Below are 19,730 nucleotides of genomic sequence, written 5' to 3'. Positions count from 1 at the left end.
CAGAGGGAATGGCTACCATCGTTTTTTCCTCTGAATACGTACTGATTCTGCTGCCCCTCTTGCATTTCCTGGGCATTGCTGTGTGCAGGATTTTGGAACTTTTGGAAGGCAGGTCTGTAAGGGTTGCGTAGGATTGTTAAACAATTCTCCATGAGCTAAAACCTTCTGGAATTCAAATCTTCTGCCTTTTTAAGCATACTGAGTATACTAACTGATAGAAACTTTGGCTTATAATTATAGCTGTTCCTTTGTTTTGTTAGCATGTCAGAGCACTTTGAGGTCAATGCATTGCTTCAGGCCTAGTGATCGAAAAAATGCACTAATCGATAGCAAGCCACCAACTTCTAGGCTGGAAGTTAACTGGGTTTTGTGTGAAGTAGTGCTTTCCCTGACTTTGGTGTAGGGCATAGTTTATGTTAGGAAAAAAATAGATCAGGAGGCTGAAATTATGGAAAGAGTTTTTTGTAATTAAAGGGGGAGCTCTGTTGGTATAAACTGCTCCTCTTGTTCCAGCTCCAGCTGTTCTCACGTTATATCCATTATGGATCTGGGCAGTCTGAGCTGTGTGACAAACACAGAGTTATCACTGTTGCTTGTTACCGGGTTTCAGTAACTTCAGGCACATGATGAAGCAAGAAAGCTTCACAATCTGGACAGTCTAATTCATGTAGAAAAGTACAGGATCTGTTCCATGTGGTTTCGAAAGCAAACGTGTTCGTTGCTGGTCTGTTACATGCAAGGCTCTGTGTTACACATTAACATCTGAAGGGAGATGATCCATTTAGTCTGTCAGAGAGTTGGGGTGTTTGTTTTCACATGTGTAGCAGCTGTGGCTGGGCACAGTGAATATTTATTTGTTTTAGGGGGCTGGTTCAGCTAGGCAGCATGGACCTTGTTGCATGAAGTATGTGGTGACTCTTAAGCCACAGCTTAGCAGCCACAAGCTGTTTTCTAGGTATCTGTATTTTGCATTAGGTATCTACAACTTCTAGATAAGCTGCTGGTGTCTTTGAAAGCGGGCTGCGAATGTCAGTTTTGCACTGCTGTGTGTTATTTTAATGTTTATCCAGTAAACAGAGCTGGAGCAAAAATTACACAAATTATTGGAACCTTGCTAAAATGACTTTGACTTTTAACCCAGAAATGCATATACAATGAAATGCTGGGAATACTTTGGACAACTAGATGATATTTTTGGATATACTGAAAGCAAACCAACTTGTGTCTAATTACTGGGATTATGATGGGCTATGATTTGAACTTGTGATGGAGCCAGGGATGCAAACAGGAGCATGCTTGACAGAATGCCAAGAAGACAGTGCTTTATGAAAAGGGGAAGAGGAGCCATGGCTGTTCCATGAGCGCATTTCTGGCTTCCAGGGTGAAAAGCACCTTTGCTTTTGAAGTTGAATGACATTTATGAAGACAACTTCTGTTAGAAGATCGTAGCTATTTTAAATTCCTTTCACTTGTTAAGTCCTCTGAGTAGTGTTTCTTATTGAGAGTAACTATCTCTTAGGCTGTTTCTGAGCTACCCAGCAGTTGTGCCCGATTGGAGCAACGTCTTTGAGGAAACAACAGACCTGTTTTCTGAGAAGATGCACTGAGGTGTGAGCTGATGTCTGCAGGGAAACCTTAGAGTTGTGCTGGGCCCCACAGGGAAAGGGTAATGACGGGGTGACTGACAGAACTGTAATTCTTCCCCACCTGATATCAGACCTGCGTGCTCCTGTGGTGTATCATCACAAGCTTTATTCGCTGTTGTGGCTTTACACTTCCACTGAGGTTGAAACCAGTCAGGGCAAAAACTTCTTGCCCTGGTTCCTGCTGAAGGAGCTGAAAACCACCTCTGTTTCCTGCTGTAGGAGGATGCTGTAGGACTGTTTGAGTTGGGCTTTCTAAGCAACTATACAAAGTGCTCCCTCTCTCCTAGTGCTTCATACAACCTTGAAATGACAGCTGCTGTTTCAGAAGATTAGATGTTTCTGAGAAGACTTGTCTATTAACAAGCAGCTAGATTAAGAAGGAATGTTAGAAATGCTGCAGTTTGCTTAAAAAAATAAAAAAAAAGTCATCTAATCCCACTGCACTGCCAGTAATGCTGTAACCCGTGCTAACATGGGCTACAAGCTGTTTATAACTCAAGTGTATTGGCTTCTAAGCCCATTGCAGACCTTACAGAGCTTCAGAGCAGATTAGTCCTATAGGATCCATCACCGTGCAGTAGATGCTGGATAGATCACCCTGAGTGATGTCATTCCATATGCAGAAGTACTGGGTTTAAACACTTAATTGTGGCAAAGCAGTAAAATACAAGATCTGCCTGTAAAGTATTGTGAAGCTGGTTAATGTATAAATACAGCCAGATTCAACTATGTAAAGGAATACTCAAGGCAAAGTTCCACTTAAATGGCAAGACTTCTCTGCACCAAGAGGCTGATCAAGGTCTGGAGTTTTGTACCTGCCCCACAGCTTGGAGCCTCACAATACATGTAAAGGTGACTTGTAGCAATACCTACAAGCCAACATGTAGGGCATGATGCAGAGATGACTCTGAATGTGGTTGCTTAGCGTGTGGCTGTTAAAGAATGAATAATATGTGACAAGGTGGACCTTAAAAATCTGTCCTTTCTTCCCTCTTCTGGAGGACACAGCTAGCTGCATTGGCTTGGTGTTGATCTGACCTTTCCAAGATTTCTGAATCTGTCCTCATAGCAGCTTCTTGCCAAGTTGCTGCTTGTGCCCGGCTTCTTTGACAGACATCTCTTCCTGCCTGCACAGCCTTTTATCTCAGCTCTTGTTAGCCAGCACTTCGCTGCAGCTAAGTGCATTAATCTTTTTTTGACTGTTGCTATGTGGGGTTTCTGCCTCCCATCAGAAGACCTAGTAGGTTTTCCACACTTCTTCCAGCATACAGTGTAGACAGAACAGACTGCTCTGGGTTGCAGGGCTGCTTCTGTCCTTAAGAGAGAAAATTGAAGTCTCTGGCTGCAGAATTAAATGCCTTGGGCACTGTAGGTGAACTGAGGCAAATTACTAGCTGGAATAGAAAAATGGCAGAGAGATGTTTAAGGGCATGATGCTGCATGATATTGAGTGCTCTGATTACTGCCCTTCCCTTCTCCCCCCAGCTCTTGCATATACAGCTTCTCTCTTTTCACGTCCTCCTTTTCTCTTTTGCTGTCCTCTTTCCCTCTTTTCCCTTCCAATATCTTAAAATAGCCTTTCTAACTTCAGAGGTAGAAGGACTAGTATAGGTTTGATCTCTACAGGGCTTGCTGCTGTTTCTTCTGTTTTAGAGATTTTAGTGATTGCTCATGGAAAGATACCATTTCCCATAGTGTTATATAACAGTACATATGAATTACATTTAATACATAGATATGAGTACTATTAGGCCATCAGGATTGATAAATCTCATAATTGTTTTTTCATCTTTCTTTTTTTTATTCTGCAATACTTTATGCTTCAAACTACAGTAACTTGTTCTTACTGAGTGTGCCTGGTTTCCCTCTGCTCTGAAACAAGGAATGTTTGTGGTTGCTAATTCTAATTTTGACTCGTCCTTTTAATTAAGAAGGAAAAGTGCAGAGAACTTGGAAAAATCTTTTCCTCTCTGTGGTGATGGCCTGTGAAACTTCTTTCCTTGTTCTGACAGTCAATGCTGTCCTTCTGTTCCTGTGATGCTTGTCTTGGAGGACCTGCTGCTGCTGTCACCATTTTGTTTCCTCATCTGTGCTAAGATGCCACTGCTTGACCTTCTGGCTTGCAATGCTCACAGGAGGTTTTTTTTCCTCTTATTCTTATGTAGTTTTACAGGACAGTGTTCAAGAACATTTCTCACAGTATGAAGTCTTACTTCGGTGAAATACCTTGCAGTTGAGGACTACAAGTTTTAGCAGATGGGTGGGAAGTTAAGCTTTTCCTCCCTGAAATGGTGTGTGCTCTGTGACCATTCATTTTAGTTTTTTCCAGATAGTCACACATGCTCATGAAAAGCTACCACCACCTTGTGGACTTAACATGAGATATTGGTTGATTACTGTTTCTGCAAAGTTACGTTTCTTATTATGTTGAGTGTCACTGACTCCTGCTTTACTGGTCACTCAAACATCATACCATTCACCCACACCATTCTTCTATTATCTTAACTGTGGCACATATGCCAACCATTTTTTTTTCCCCAGAGAGGTGTTTACCTAGACATCTACACCACTGATGTGTAACCTTAGCTTTTCTACAGGATGCAGAATAGGTAACTTTACAGGAAGTGTAGATCTGTAAAGGTGTCAAGCAACCTAAGGTGAAGATGAGATATAAAATGCAGACATAATAGTTATGTGCACACTGGAAAGTTGAAAGAAGAATTCTTAGGTGTTCGCTCACTGTCATGCATTTGTGTTTCAGCATGAGAGGTTTACATTTTAAGTGTGTTTTTTTTTCTTCTTGGTTGCTAGAGTACAGTACTGTCCTGAATCTCAAAAAAGCAAGAAAAAATTATTCTGATAGATGTGGTGCATTTTAATAAATTTTGACACGCTCAAAATGGTAAAAAAAAAAAAGGGAAAAAAGCTCACTTCAAAGTGTTTTACCATAATGGGCTTAACCTTGGTATTATTTTTTAATATTTACAGGTTTTTTTTCAGCTGCAGAATTTGGCCACCACCTCAAAGGAACTCATCATTAATATAATATATAGCATACTAGAGATGATGAGCTAGCAGGCTTATTTCACAATTGCAAAGTGCCACCTGCTGCTAAAATCTATAGCATCTTTCCTTGATGCTGAAGTGTCCATCTACCCCAGCACCTGCCACATTTCACTTAAGTTATTGTTTGAAAATTAAAGGTTACCTACTCTTCTGTGAAAGTTTGTGGAGATTTGTTCCAAAATCAGCAGCTCTTCCCCTTCCTGAAATAAATTTTGGGGTTATAAAACTGTGTCCAAAGTGGTCACAAACCTGTGCTGGATTATGAGTCGCATTGTCACTTACGGTGTGCCTGAGCTTTTGTTTGGCTAATATGGACAAAGGAGTCTGCTTCACATGATGTAAGAAGTGTTTGCCCTAAGAAGAACAGAGGTCCTCTTGAACCAATTAGGCAAAAATAACAGCTGGGCTGCCCACTAATAAGGAAGGTGCTGCTAAACCTCTTTTCATTGTGAGAAGAAATAAATCTTTTAAGGCTTACTCCCTTGCATTTTTATAGAGAGCACATCTTTGAAAAATCCAGCAATCCAGCTGGGTGATATGTGCAGGAAGACTGTGAAGAAGATAAAGAAACTTTTAAAAATAAAAAATGGTATTATAGCTGTTAGATTTGGCAATTATAAATGTTTCATTGAAGATTTCAGTATTTAGAGAAAGTTTTACTGTTTAAATTGTTAAGAACATGGAGTTTGGGGTTAGCACAACAGGCAGTCTCCCATGAGTTCCTTGTAGCCTGTTCTGCAAGAGGACATTCCTTCCTGGAGCAAATCTCTTCTGATATCTTCTTATAATAAAGGCAGCCCACATATATTTTTAGTAACTCTGAGAGAAAAGCAGGAAGATTTAGAATATGGGGGTTACAGAGGACTGGGGACAGCTAATGCTAACTTTTTAGCCTTACCTTTTCTGTGGAAATATCCACACCCTGGTCAAGCAGCTCGTTAGGCAGGGAGTGCACTGAGGTTGTCCTGACAGATTGGCTCCTCCTGAGGAAAATCTGTAATGCCCAGAGAGGGATGATTTGGAGGTGGTCAGACACAAAGGAAGGAAGGAATATTTAGAATTTCTGAGTGGGTGCTGTATACCCTAATTTACTGAATGTGGGATATTGTATATATTAGTGGCAAATGGTGACTAGAGCTATCTTTGTTTGTTAGCATCCGGTAAGGTACGCATCTTCCCCATGGCTTCATCCTAGATCTATGGAGGAAAACAGTTAAGGACCAGGGCAAGTTTGAGAGCACTTCTGTGCATGTGAGGTGTGTTCTGTTAGTACCCCAAATTATTTCAGGGAAAAGGACAGATTTTTTTCATGGTCCTTACCACTCAGATTTTTTTTTTTTTTGTTTGAGTTTATTGGATATGGCCCCCTTCAATAGCTTTTTGCTATTAATATCTGGACATAAGTAATTTTCTTATTCAATAGAACTACAAAAGATTTGATGCCTGAGTAAACAGTTAACTGAGCTGAACACTTAATACTTCAACATTGAGATAGCTGATCTTTCAAAGATATATACTCTTCTGAGGTGCTATGAAGTGTAGGTTAGAAGACTTTTTTGAGTAGAAGACAAACAAAAATATTGCTATTTTCCCAGATGCTACTATTATGTACCTGTTCTGTGGAAATGTTCCTTCTTTGTATTCTTCATGCAAATCAGTGGACTATGGGAAATAAAACAGAAAAGTCACAGATTAACTCAATGGCACAATTATTCTGATATTTGTGGTTTTCCTCTGTCGAACACTCAAGATCATTTGAATGTTGTTAGGAACGTCTGTTTTTGCAAATATATTGTAGCTGAGCCATCCTTAGAAATAAAAATTAAAGAACAAATTTTAAATCATTGGCTGCTGTCCTAATGTCCTGGCTACTGTTACTTTGGTCAGCGGGTGGCCTGGTCAGCCTTTCCAAAGCCAATTTTCATTTTAAGATATTTTTATTTCTTTGAAACAGGCAAAGCCTTTGGAAAATGAGGGAGCAGCCTGCCTTGTGCTTGTGTAGATGAAGGCTTATATGTGCAACAAAGTAGCTGTAGAGTTTTTATATTCTGTTTGCAGTAATAGTAAACAGAGCATCTAAAATAACCACTTGCACATTGCAACAAACACATCATCATTTGCTTAAAAAGAGTTATAATTACAGTTGACGAAGCATGGACACCATAAAAAATGCATTAGTTTGGCTTGACACATTAATTACCTGTTTTTGCAGATGTTTTTATATATTGTTGTGTGAACAGTTTACAAAATAATTACAGGAAAGTCATATGGAAAATAAACTAAGTGGGTGGTTTCTCGCCTTAATATTTTCATTCATGTGGATCTGCGTGAAGCACAGCTGCTCCGTAGCAAATGCAGAGGGAGAGAGAGGGAGAGAGACGGGGAATCTTGAGGGGTTTTTATTCTAAGGTCTCTATGATCAGCCTTGCTACACTTTTATATCTTGCTTTAGCAGTGTAGTTTTTAAACATGTAAAATGACATTGCTGTTTTAATCCCAGTGATCAGGAGGGGGGAGAAGCTTTGATCCTGATCAGATGAAACGTAAATCTTCTAGTATCTAGGAAAATAAATGAAAAATCAATATTATTTTAAGCAGGATGATCTTTTATGAGCAGTTGTAAAGATTCATCAAAGGCTTTGACACAGTTTAAACATTTCCTGTTTGCTGCCATTTAAAGAAAAACGCCTTTCAAGTTATAAATTTTAATTAAAGAGAGATACCTCTTTAGATTATTGTGGGCTAACCACAGAATGGAAATAGGAGCTCAGTATGTTCACACAGTGTTTAAATCAAAAGGTCTTAACTAGGAATAAATCAGTGGATTCTTTCAAGAGTACACATTTTGTGTAGCTAGAAACACTATCCCATAGCAAAATGCAATATTGCCTTTAAAGAAAAAAAACAGCATAAGTCTGCACCACAGCTTTAACATCTGTCAAAGATAAGGATTTGTTCTACTAGCACTGTTTTAGTGATTTATTAGGTTTTAAGTGAAAAGTTCTATGACCTGAAATTTGACATAAATGCTAAAGATTATCTTTCGTTTAAGGGGGTCTTTATTATTACACATCAACCTGTGTTTAAGGCTTTTTAAGCAACACTTTTAAAAAATTTTATTTTTAGAATTCATACCCTGTCTTTCTTTACAGATTTTTGTGAGATATTGGCTGTTTAAATGGGAATTTGTATTGGAATGTTTCTTTTACCTTTTCTTGGTTAAACTAATATAAAGAATAAAAAGCAAAAATCCCACTGCCATAAATTCAATACTCGAGCATCCACCTGTTAAGTTATTCAGAGACTGAATTGTTAATGAACTTATTCACAAATAAGATGCAAGAACTTGTTGCGTAAATGTTGCTCTGTGAATCCACACCCTCTTTTATTACTGAAGATTTTAATGAGTGAACAGTTTGCAAATGTTATTTAACAAATCACTCAGGAAGGAAAAGTAGAAGGAAAACTGAAATTAATGTCTTGTGAAAGTAGGGAGAACAAAGACAGCTCTAAGGGGACATCCTCGCTTGTTTGCGTTAATTACTATAAAATTACTGAAGCATTGAAAAAGCAATAAACATCCTAACTAAATACACATAACTAACAATTAAGCAGTAAGCTTGACTTTTATGATAGCCTTAGACACTATCCTAGCAGTTTTCTACCAGTCTGCTTGAGGAAAATGCTGGCTGAAGAGTTTATTGTTGCTGTGCAGATGACTTGCTTTCCCTGAGTGACTACCAGTTCGTGTGCCTAAGAGAATGTTGGTGATCACCATGGATCGGCACAAGAAAGTTTTATGGTGCTGTGAGATTAAATGTGGAGATGAAAGCAAGAGCATTAGTCACATATAAAGAAATTGCAACACACACAGTATTTCATAAATGTATCTATTCTCTTCTGATAAAGCCAAATCCATGTTCAAACAATTGAGTGTTTTTGGTTTTTTTTTTTTTAATCCTAGATTGAAATAAGACTGGCAGTCTCATCTAGGGGAATTTACCCACATGAGTCCTACCAAGTGGAGGCTGGTATTAGTGGTGCTGGACCTGGTGCAAAGTCCCCTCTGTCTTTAGAATGAGAGAAACTACTGAGAAATTGTTACATATCCATAATATTGTAGGCTGAAAAGTACACTGAATTTCTGCCTGTCCAGCTTCTTCCCAAACCAAGTGTAGTCCAAGGTGTTTGCAGAGCAGGGCTGTGTGTCTCTGTCCAAGGAGGTGACAATCACTTTTCCTTCCTGCTGTGAAGTGGATAACAACATTTACAGCAGAGCTTGGAGTCTCTTCTACTTATTCTTTGTGGAGTCTGTGTGATGGTTCTGTGTGTTTAGGTAGTTTGTAGTCATGAAAGAGAGGGGGAGTCTTTATTTTAACAGGGTCACAAGGACGAGTAGTAGGCCGTGGCAACATAAAGGGGAAAAGAGCCTCTGCCTTCTTCACTCTCTGAGTTTAAAGATTGATAAAAGCAAGAGCAATGATTCATGCCCTCTTGTATGGGGCAGAAGGAAAACAGCAGCTCTGAGAGCTTACAGCAGAGGAACTCTCCATGAACTTTCTGAAGAGACCTTGTACTTAGTTTTTTGTTATTATCTGCCATCTTGAAAATGTTAGGGGAAAATTAAGCAGTCAGATAACCTGCTCCTTCTCCTTTATGAAGAAGTCAGGGTTAAAGCAAGCCAGATCTGGCTGACTGAAGGATCAGAGTGATTCCTCCTGCCTGAGCTGCTGGAGACAGGTGGCTGCAGTCTACCCCTTCTTTGGCTCCAGCCAGTAGCAGATTTCTAAGAGGGGCTTGTGTGTACCTGCATGTACTCTGTGTGGACATGGTAGACCACAAACAGATGGACACAGGCGGAAGGATATTGGCTTTAGAGATACCTACATAACCATAGTGAGCAGACCAGCCTCTTTTGAACTTCTGCTGGTTAGGGAAAGGCTGGTTAGGAGAAGGCTTCAGGACCTGTTCAGGTCTCTCCGGTAGCTGCCCCCCAGCTCCATGATTCAGGTCTCAGACATTTTGTCCGAGTTGCCTGCTTATCTGGCCTGAAGTTTGTTGGTGTATCTTATGCACAAAGGATAATGAGCACACTCATGCAGAAAATAGTGAGGAGTAGAGTTTAATGATAAGATAAGACAGACGTTGGTGATCAGGTAAAGGGCTCAGTTGGACAACCGTATTGACCAGCAGCATGCTTACGTGCAGTCAGCCTGTGTAATTCCCACCTCTGTTTTCTCATGGTTGTGCCTCTCCTCCACCTTGACCCCTCCTTTTCCTCGCCTTTAATCCTGCCCGAAAATATCTCATGTCTTATACATTGCCACAATCACCCCTGAAAACCTCCCACAGTAAGTTTTGCCTGCAAGGTTTACAGAGTAAGTTCTCCCTCAGACATCCCATAATAAGTTTTCCCTTTTTTTATGATACTCATTCTTGATAACCCACAATAATCCCCCTTTTTTTTCTTATCAGTTACGAAGTTTCTGGTTGAACTTCTTCAAGGTTATACTCAGAGGTTCCTTTCATGGTCCACTGATCAGTGTCTTATGAGTTCCAGCCTTTGTTATTGTCTCTGTTATCTGCTGTTTGTTAGGGTTTGCGTATTTGCGTGTTTAATTTATTGCCTCTCCTGTTCCTTGCCTTGTCTTTCATGTTGAGTAGCTGTTAAGCAGATATCCTTGCAGTTCCTTGCCCTGTGTGAGCATCGCTTTGTGAGAGGTGCTGGCTTGCACCTGGCGGTGCAGAAGCCAAGGCTGCATTTCTGCAAGTCTCGGCTGGCCTCTTTTATGGCTGGAAGACTGTCAGGGCCATATGAAATCTCTGCTATTGCTCTGATGTCTTCTGGGACAGTTGTCCGTAACTATTTTTCTGTGTAGTATTCTCCATTCTCTGTTACAACAATTGTGGGTCACAATCTTTTTATCTTTGCTGGGTGGTTGAATGGTTGGGTGTTGTCATCCCAAACTGAGTCTGTTATAACAACATACTGCACATGATGTGAATGCCTAAGCATAAACAGTAAGTTTTGGAGGGAATGCAGAATTTATGTGGCCCCACAGTATTCTCACCGCTTGGAAGAGTGTGGAAAGACTAGGTATAACACAAAGGTTGTTTGGTCACCTGGTAACTGAAGTAGTTGGTGCAAGCGCTTCTTCATTTCTTCCTGTGTCACCCCAAGCCAAAGGGAAGGAGCAGGTAGCATCCGAAAGTTGTGAGCAAGACTTTATGGTGTCTCTCATGTTGCCTTCTGGGTACTGAAAGCAGACTTTCTTTTATCCTTAGGAAAGCCCATGTTAGAAACATGGGGAAAAAGCAAGTTTCTTTATTGTTTTGTTGTAAGTGTCTTATTGTGTCTTCCCTAATTGATTTTTTTTTGGGGGACGGATGGACGGACGACAACATTCAGACCAGTGGCTTGTTTTAGTTCTTACTTATGTTACCATATTATATATATATATATCATAACATATACCAGATCACAGGAAAATGAGGAAAGACTTTTTATTTACCTTAGTCCATAGCAAAGCTTAAATTGTTATTTTTGTAGAACTCTGAGATCACAGTACTTACTTTTTATAAGATGCATATCTGTAGGTTTGATTATGAATAACCCAAAGGAAATCAAAAAGCTAGAATCAAAGCAGTCATGTACTTTGATTACGTAGTACCTCTCTCTCTCTAGAAGAAATAACATTCTTTTTCTCTATTAAGGTGAATCAAGTCCAACTCGTCGAGAAGCAGTGAAAAGGAAGACTGCAGAATACCTTATGCGTGCAGAAAAAATTTCTAGTCTCTACCATAAATCCTCTGAAGATGCATCCATTTCTATGGTAAGCTTCAATTTCTTTTTTTCTGGAACCAGAATTTGATAGAATTAAATTATCTTGTCTTTTAACAAAGCATATTCAAGCCTGAGGTTCAAAAACTGTCCAGATTTTCTGTCTTTCAGGAGGCCTGAGGAGTACTTTTATGTTATATTTTATATTAAGTTGCTGATCTTTCTGATTCTTCTTGGTTGCATTTCATAGCATTACAGGGAATGCTTGATTTCATCCAGGCCTGTTTGTTCGCATGCTTTCTGTCTGCTCTGCAGTTAATGATGTAAACATTTTTAATTATGCTAAAGAATTTAAAGGTAAAGCAAAAAACCCCACCAGAATAACATTTCTTTTTACTTTCCCATGGGAATGTTGCTTGGTCCTGTAGGGAGCAGAGGGGCTGTTGGTTTCTTTAGCCTGGCACATGATGGTGTATGAGAAGTGGCTCCAGCACATGACGGGGGAATGAGCGATGAATTTCCCACAAAGTACCTACTTAACTGAGCAAAGGTTCTTCCTGATCTCTGCAGATGTCTCTCTTGGATGTGCTTGAGTGCTCAGCTGCTTCTTGATTTTTGAGGAGTTTCTGTAGTAATTTCTCCTTCATAAGCAGAAACACCCTTATCTGTACTTGTACAAAAAACCCCAAGCAAGCTTATTCCAACACACCCTCAATAAATTTCTACTTTGCCCTTCCCCAACTAATTCCTTTGGGACTTATCTGTTCTTACATTGGACTTTTACTGCAGTCATGTGTGTAATTGTCAGTGGCCACCCTATTGTAGTAAATATGAAAGTTACCAACTCCTATCTCTCTATGTTTGTATCAAGTGAGGACAAAAGGGGCAGAAGATTATCACTGCTTATTTTGCACAGATCTAAAAATGCTTTAAGGAGACCACTGCTGCAAAAATGGGAAGCCTTATAAAATCCAACTGCCTAATAAGTGAATTTAAAAAGGCAAAACCACTGCTTTTTTATGTTGAGAGCCCACAAGTACAATTTTGAAGATGTTCCAAATGGGATATATTTTGTGAGATTTGGAGTCTTGCTGCTGCTATGAATTGTACTTTGAACAATTTAGTATTTTGGACTGATATGAACTCTTACTAGGTAGTCTTTCTTTGGGTCAAACACCCGCGAAAATGGGGAAGAATCTATATTGAATGAAAACCTCAGTATATTTGGAAACTGCAGAACAGGAAAAAAAAAAAATTAACAATCTGTATTTGCCTTTATATAAGATTAAAAACTAATTGTGGTTGGGAAGGAGGAAGAAGTAAGTTGCATTTTTATATATGATCTTGAGAGGTAAAGTATTTCCTCTTTTATGATGTACTGAATAAGGCACATGCCTTCTTTACAGATCCAAAGGAAAGCGGGATTAATTGGGATAAGACAAGAAAAAAAGGTAGAATAGAATGCTATTCTCCTTCTGTGTTGAAACTCAAAATTGACATGTTAGGGCAATTCTGACTTTGTGCAAGGAAAATGTTGCACCTGGCTTATTTTCCTTTTTACAAAAGAAGCCATGTTTCCATGATTTGCCTTTGTTTTACCTAAGTCTGCACGTGTATTTAAATATCTTTTATTTGCAGCTCTTTATAACGCATAAACTTCACTTTTTATCTTAGAGCTTTGGAATTTGCTGGCCTCAAGGGCAGATGGTGCTGGTGTGTCACAATGGTTGTGGTGAGGAACAGCATGTCTCCAAGTTTATAGCTGAAAGATAATCTCCCAAAGTTATTGTAAGGATAGTGGTAGGGACCACTAAGAATTGGCATGCTCTGTGCTTTGGCTTAGTGTCTTAAGGAAAGTGAGGAATGTGACTCTTCCTGCACATTGGTTGCTGAGCAGACCTGAATTCTTGTACCGTAGTTACTGCTTATTCTTTTTGCTGCCCAAGATAGGTTATATTGGAGTTTGCATGAATTATTTCACCCCATGCAGACAGTGGTAAGTGCACTGAAATGACTGCATCTATATACAGTGTGATTCTTGGGAGATACTAGTGGAAACATGCAGATGGTTTGTGTCTTTCTCCTAAAGAAATGAAGTCAATAGTGTACAAGGTTAGTGTGTATGCCTACTTGCACCATCACTTCATGCCAGCTTGATATTTCTCTAGCTGCTATTTACATGCCTTTGCTCATGCTGGGCCAAGGCTGGTGTGTTAGCACTAGCACCTCCTGCTGCAGGTCATGCTGACTGATACTGTCCCTTGTTCAAATGCTGGTGCTTGGACAGGATATAAATGCATATGTATAAGTACAATGCCTTTTTTGCTTACATGAACCTGTAAAGAGGTCTCTCATCACTTCCATTCTGGAGGGACACTGAAGTCTTTGAGAAGAATTGCTGCATCACTCCACTTAGGAAGCCTTTTCTAGAAGCATGGCCAAGTGCTCTTGCACCTGTTAGCCCAGCAAAGTTTAAGCCATTTAACTGAAATTGGTTTGCAAGAAAATAATGGAAAAATACTGTACTCTAGCACTACCTGTGCCTACCTTACAATTGGCAGAGGGCAATGTGGTTATAGGAAGCATGGTTCAGTGCAGGGAACTTCATAGGCAGTGCTGAGACCATTCACACTTTGGAGGAAGAGGTCTGACTAGTAAGCAAGTAGCAGCATTTAAGGCAAAGTGTTCTTGTTCATGACCTGATGTTACAAGGCACAACTGTTTTGTCACACGTGTCTGGTGTTAGAGAGCTTTGTGTTCCCTGTTGTGCCCTTCTAAGGAACAACCACAGTCATCAGCATCAAAACTAGGCTCACCTGACCTTCTTAGATATGTCATTTTACTTTTTTTCTCATCCACCAGGCCAGAGAAATGTCCAGCAAGGGAAGAGGTAAGCTCAGAAGTGCAGGGTCAGTTATTGTCCTGCACCCCTCAGACTCTTGTATCCCCCCCCAAAAAAGTAAAAAAAAAAAAAAAAGGAAAAAATGATTATGGATAGAGGGCTTAAGACTTGATAGAAGATTTCTTAAGGCTGAAAAAAAGTACAGGGAACTGACGCAATTGTGACTGACCATGAACTGGGAACTACTTGACAGGGTCTTGTAAACATTAAAAAGAACCTTGCTGTGATCCGTAGGAGGGGGAGGTGGGGAGACAGCTTCTGGAGGCTATGAACGGGCGTGCAGACCTTCTGGAAAAACAAGCTGCAGCAAACGCTGTCCTTCTCCTCCTCCTCTGGCGCAGCACGGCAGTCTCAAGGACCTTCTTGACGACAAATGCTCAAGAATGCTGCGTGACGGCAGCAGCGGGCCATTTTGCAGATTCTCAAGCTGTGTTTTCTTCTCTGCCCCTTTATAAGTAGCAGCTCTTGGGAAGCCACCTCCAAACCTGAATGGGAGCTGCAGTAACAGCCTTTGAATCACACTGGATTGACCATCAGAAAGCTGCAATCATACATAGCTGCCAGCTGTGAGGCCCTGCATAGCATAATGCATATTTTTTTCACTCTTTGAAATTATTTTTGGTTGTACTTATGCCCAGTCTTTATATTCTGAATTGTCTCTCTTTACACTGTTATAAAAGCTGTTGTCTTTTAAAAAATGTCAATTATTTTTGATTTTCAAAGCAATTTAGTAACAAGAGTTACATGCAAGCCTGATGCCCAAACAGGAAAAGCAGTCTTCAGTCTTTGCAGTTTTCATAGGACATCTTACTTCCTAAAATTCTCATTAAATGTGCATGAAAGCTACATGTAAAGAAAATACACTGCTGTAGTTCTGTGAGATGTAAATTTAGCATAAAGTAAAAAATTCAGTCTCAAGGCTTCCAAGATAACATCAGCCAGGAATGCAGAATGTTAGTTCCAGATGTGCTTGACCCCAGATGTGTCCCAGCTTCAGGTGAGATGCAGTCCCAAACTGGTGATCAGTGGGGGGCCTTTCTGAAGCACACCATAGCTCTGTGTTCAGATGCATGCAGAGACACAGCACGTTTTCCCATGGTGCAGAGTGGGGAAGGGTCCAGGCCAGCAGTATCTGCTTCAAAACAAGGCATCTCCTGCCTGCAGGTTAGGGTCTGGCCATGCTACAGGGGGATGGTCACTGAAGTCTCCAGGGATAGACTTGTGAAGGGTGAGGGGAGATGGCATTTTGATGTGCAGCTCTGCATTGGTGTTTGTGAAAGCGTGCTTTTTTTTTTTTTATCCTGAGGTTCTGTGGTGACTGCTGTCAAAGGTGGCAGCACCAGCCGTAGAATCATTTCCCATCAGATGTTGTTTGTGTCACTGGGCTGGGGATAGTGCTCTTTCTTTAAATTAGATTAACATGAGAGGCTTTTCCTCTCACTTGGCTGGTGGAGTACTTCTCTTTCTCCCCTTGCTCTTACAACTGCTGGCAGAGATGCCAAAGCTGAGGCAAGAGCTATTGCCATATTTCATTGTGTAGCCTGCAAAACTAGAGCTTTCCGAAGGCAAGTGGTAGCCACAAGCTGTTGGGTCTTTGCAGAAGCCATCAACAGAGTCGGCATCATCCTTTTCCATTTGAAATTAGCATATGCCAGCCAGAAGCTGGTGGTGGAAAAGGAACTGGTGACACAGATCCCAAGTCAGATAACTCCAGCTGTGCAGCTCAGTGTAGTCTGGAAATAGTTTCAAAACATATAGGGCCTAACCACAGGGGAGAAGGTCCTGGGATACCTGAGCAGCATGCTGAGCATTTAGACAGGCTGCTGAAGGCCTTCTGCCAGCAGAGGTGGCCTGCCACTTTCTTTAGAATATAAGTGCCTTATTTCTAAAGGCAAATGAAGCCTTTGAGTTTTTGTTACTCTCCTTTTCTATTTTCTTCCTCTATGTCTGATGAGAGAGCAATTATTTAGTTATTTTTCTTATCGCTGGCTAGATGCTGAGCTTGGATTTTTACTCTATTCAGAAGAGCAGACAGCTTCATAGAATGCTTAATTGCTGTAGTTCTGGGAATTGAGTATTTAGAGTTTGCTTCCAGCTTGGTTCTCAACAGAATGTGATACCTCCCCATCACTGGCCTCCAACATTAAATTTTGCAACAGTTAAACTGAAGTACTGTAAGGAGCAAAAAATAATGTGCAACAACTGGGAGCTGTGGAGATGTGGATGTGATTGCTAACCATTTTAAGGTAACATTACCTGAAACAAAAGCTCTCGAAACCAGAAATAGTTTAGAGAGGAGATATTGCTTTATTTGACGCCGGGTGCTAGGTGGAAATCCACAAATCTATCACACCTTAACAGGGATATTCACCCATTATTTATACACAAAAAGATTCTAGTTATTCTGCCTGCCTAATACATAACTCCCCCTAAGCTTACATACTCCTTGGGATGACCGAATAGCCCTTCTGCACATACGTATTAAATTTTGCAGCATCAGCAAAACACTTCTGCACAGGCCTGAGTGAGTTCCTCGGTGGTCATTTGGGTAGGGGTACTCTTCCTCACATTCTCCTTTTAAGGTATTGAGTCATCTCAAGACAGTAAAAGTTTACTGTAAGTTTGCCAGCTTCTTGAGGATGATAAGGGTATTCCTTGAAGTAGGCACAGCTCTGTCCTAATTGTCTTTGGAGTACATACTTTGACATATGAGAGAACCTTGAAGTGATTAATTACTTCTTGTTATCCTGTCCTTATCGCTATCAGCTCAGTGACTATTTTCTCACGGAGTAAGAAGTTTGGTAATTAACTTTTTTCTCACACAGTAAAAAGGTTAGTGGGAAGCAAACAACGTTTTAGTTAGCATATGCTTATAAACAAAGCAGACGCCTGTTCTTGGTAACAGTAAAAAAATGTCTGTAGAATGTATGGAAAGCAGTGTGTATACACAGCATTACTGACTGTGCCACCACTGGGGATATTTTAGAGAGGGACCCAAAAATACATACTGTTTTTCTTGGCCTCTTCAGACATGATGGGTGCAGAAGTCTGATTCTATATCATTATTAGCCAACTATTAAGTGCTGTAGAGATGTGTGAACTTAATTCATGGTTGAAATGTTATGCATAAAAGAAAATTTTAAAAGCTTGATTATGGAGGAATGGTTATAAAATGTAATAGCATACAGACAGAAGTGGAAATCTTTTATAATAGTCTAGAGGATTTGGAAATACTCTCTTTCATTAAATGTATTCCTTGGAATGCTTTGAAATCTTGTCATGAATAAACTCAGTGTTAGCACAACTCTTTGTTTCAAAGCAAATATTTCGTTATTACAGAAAAATTGCACACTCTTAAAATACAACCCAACAAAAGAACTCCCTCGACCTTTCAACAGCTCACTAAAATGTGGCACCTAAATTAGATTTGGAGAAAACTTCATGTAGAGGGTTTTTTAGTGATTTGTAGAATCTGGGCTGTTTTCTCTTAACTGCTGTAGATACTCGTGCTTGGCAGCGTTCGCATGACAAAACAATTTTAAGACCCAGACAAATAAACAAAGAGAAATAGTAAACTCTTTTGAACATCAAGCCCAGTAGGTGAATACAAAAGAAAGGCACAGTTTTCTCCACGCTTCTTGAACCCGTGTTTATGACCCTTTCTTTTGAATTTTGTGGGCAATGCTCAAATAAGTGTTGATTTTTGGTAAAGAATTTGGAAGGAGAGAAGGTGGTTGACTGGCAGTGTGAAGGGGAACCTGTTTTGTGGAGGGCTTCGAGGAGGTGCTCTGCCCTTTGAGAATAGTACAGTAAGGATGCTGGAGGGAAGACACTATTGGGGAGGCAAATGGAATTCACCTTGTTTGGGTTCTTCAGTTTTTCTGGGAGTTTTGGATCATAAGGGAAAATTTCTTGCATTTCATCTGCAGCGTAGTTGCTTGTCAGCAGTTTTCCTTTATGACATATTTGTTAAATATTGCCTCAGGATGCTGAAATCAGATAAACAGCTTTTGCCTCTTAGAAGCCTAAAAATCAAGGAGTTTCCCCTTCCCCTTCCCTTACCTTTGTGCAATAGAAGTGTACTTGAGGAGGCCAGGTTATGCTTTAAAGGAGTCTGGCATTCAGTGGCTCTGCAAAGGAAGTTGCCGTATTTGCGAGGACGAGATCCAGGTCTGTGGTTCTAATAGAAGCTGCATGTTGAATTTTTGGAGGAGGATCTAATGAATTCTCTCAGTTGGCAACTAGAAACTTCTGAAACTGTTTGTTAATGTGCCAGAGGTATATGCAGTGCTTAAGAGGTTGATCTGTGTCCCAGAAGACTTCCACTTAAAATGTTGTTCCCTCCTCTGACATGCAAGCTTTGAGTTTGCCCTGAGAAACTCCATAACATAGCACAGACAAATAATCCACGCGTATTAACTACTTGAATAGTTAGCACCTGCCACTTCTCTTACAATGGTGTTAATTTCAAGATTAATGATACATAGCTAGCTACCTTTTTCTAAGGCAGTTTTAGAATCATTTTTGTTGTGTGCCTTGTTATTAAAAGGATTTCATAAAGCTCACCAGAGAGTGAGAGAACCCTGTTTATAATTCTGTATTTCATGTTCTTCAGACTTAAAAAGCCTCTAATTTGCTTTCTCCTCCTTGGTGATCTCTGAATTATTTTGTATCCAGAATACCTGTAAGGCTTTGATTGATTATTGTGATGGGGTAAGAATTGAGTAATCGATTGCCAGGTTCCATTAAGCATAAAAAGTATAAAAATTCATTATTTCTTCTTTTTAAAATTTTTGTTTTCAATGTTACCTCGATTTTTTTATTTACTTGCAGGTTGTTTTTTTTCCCCCCACTAAGGACAAACAGAAAACTTCTCCTTTCATCTTCACTCTCTCTGATTTATGATAAATTTAGTTTCCTTCGGCCTGGCATTTGCTTCAGCAGGCAGTCTTCCTTCAAGTACCACCCTGATTGATGTATAATCTTTGATATCTTCCATTAGCCTCCAGGATCACTAAGTTCAAGGCCCTCTTGGAACCTAAGGAGCCCTGCCGAGGAACTGAAGGCCTTCAGAGTCCTTGGGGTGATTGACAAGGTAATTCTTCAGTGTCTCTTCAAGAGTTCAGTCATAAATCGACTGCATGCTGACATTTTGTCTTTGAAGCTGTGGATCTTAAGGATATGAAACAAAAGGGGAAAATGACTCAAATGCATCTGCACTTTAAAATAACAAAAGTAGAAGAAAAAAGGCTTTTATCTAAGCAATTCATGTAAGGTCATGCAAAATATATTTGAGCTAAAGGATAAGGTACATGTTTGGTGGCATTCAATAGGA

The 19,730-nt window shown here is 40.0% G+C and overlaps 1 protein-coding gene across 3 annotated transcripts in view; it reads left to right on the top strand.

Moving 5' to 3' along the window:
• The window catches only part of RPS6KC1 (ribosomal protein S6 kinase, 52kDa, polypeptide 1), a 92,304-nt gene that overhangs the window by 30,275 nt on the left and 42,299 nt on the right, over positions 1-19,730 (top strand). For all 3 annotated transcript variants that reach the window (XM_014951066.1, XM_014951069.1, XM_014951068.1), the window contains 2 exons: positions 11,427-11,545; positions 19,398-19,490. In XM_014951066.1, the coding sequence (XP_014806552.1) occupies positions 11,427-11,545; positions 19,398-19,490 (212 nt within the window). The remainder of the gene's footprint in view (positions 1-11,426; positions 11,546-19,397; positions 19,491-19,730) is intronic.

Source organism: Calidris pugnax, unplaced genomic scaffold (genome assembly GCF_001431845.1).
Source record: "Calidris pugnax isolate Ruff unplaced genomic scaffold, ASM143184v1 scaffold24, whole genome shotgun sequence".
NCBI lineage: Eukaryota > Metazoa > Chordata > Aves > Charadriiformes > Scolopacidae > Calidris > Calidris pugnax.
Note: the sequence above shows the minus strand (reverse complement) of the source record. Positions and strands in the feature narration are given on the sequence as shown.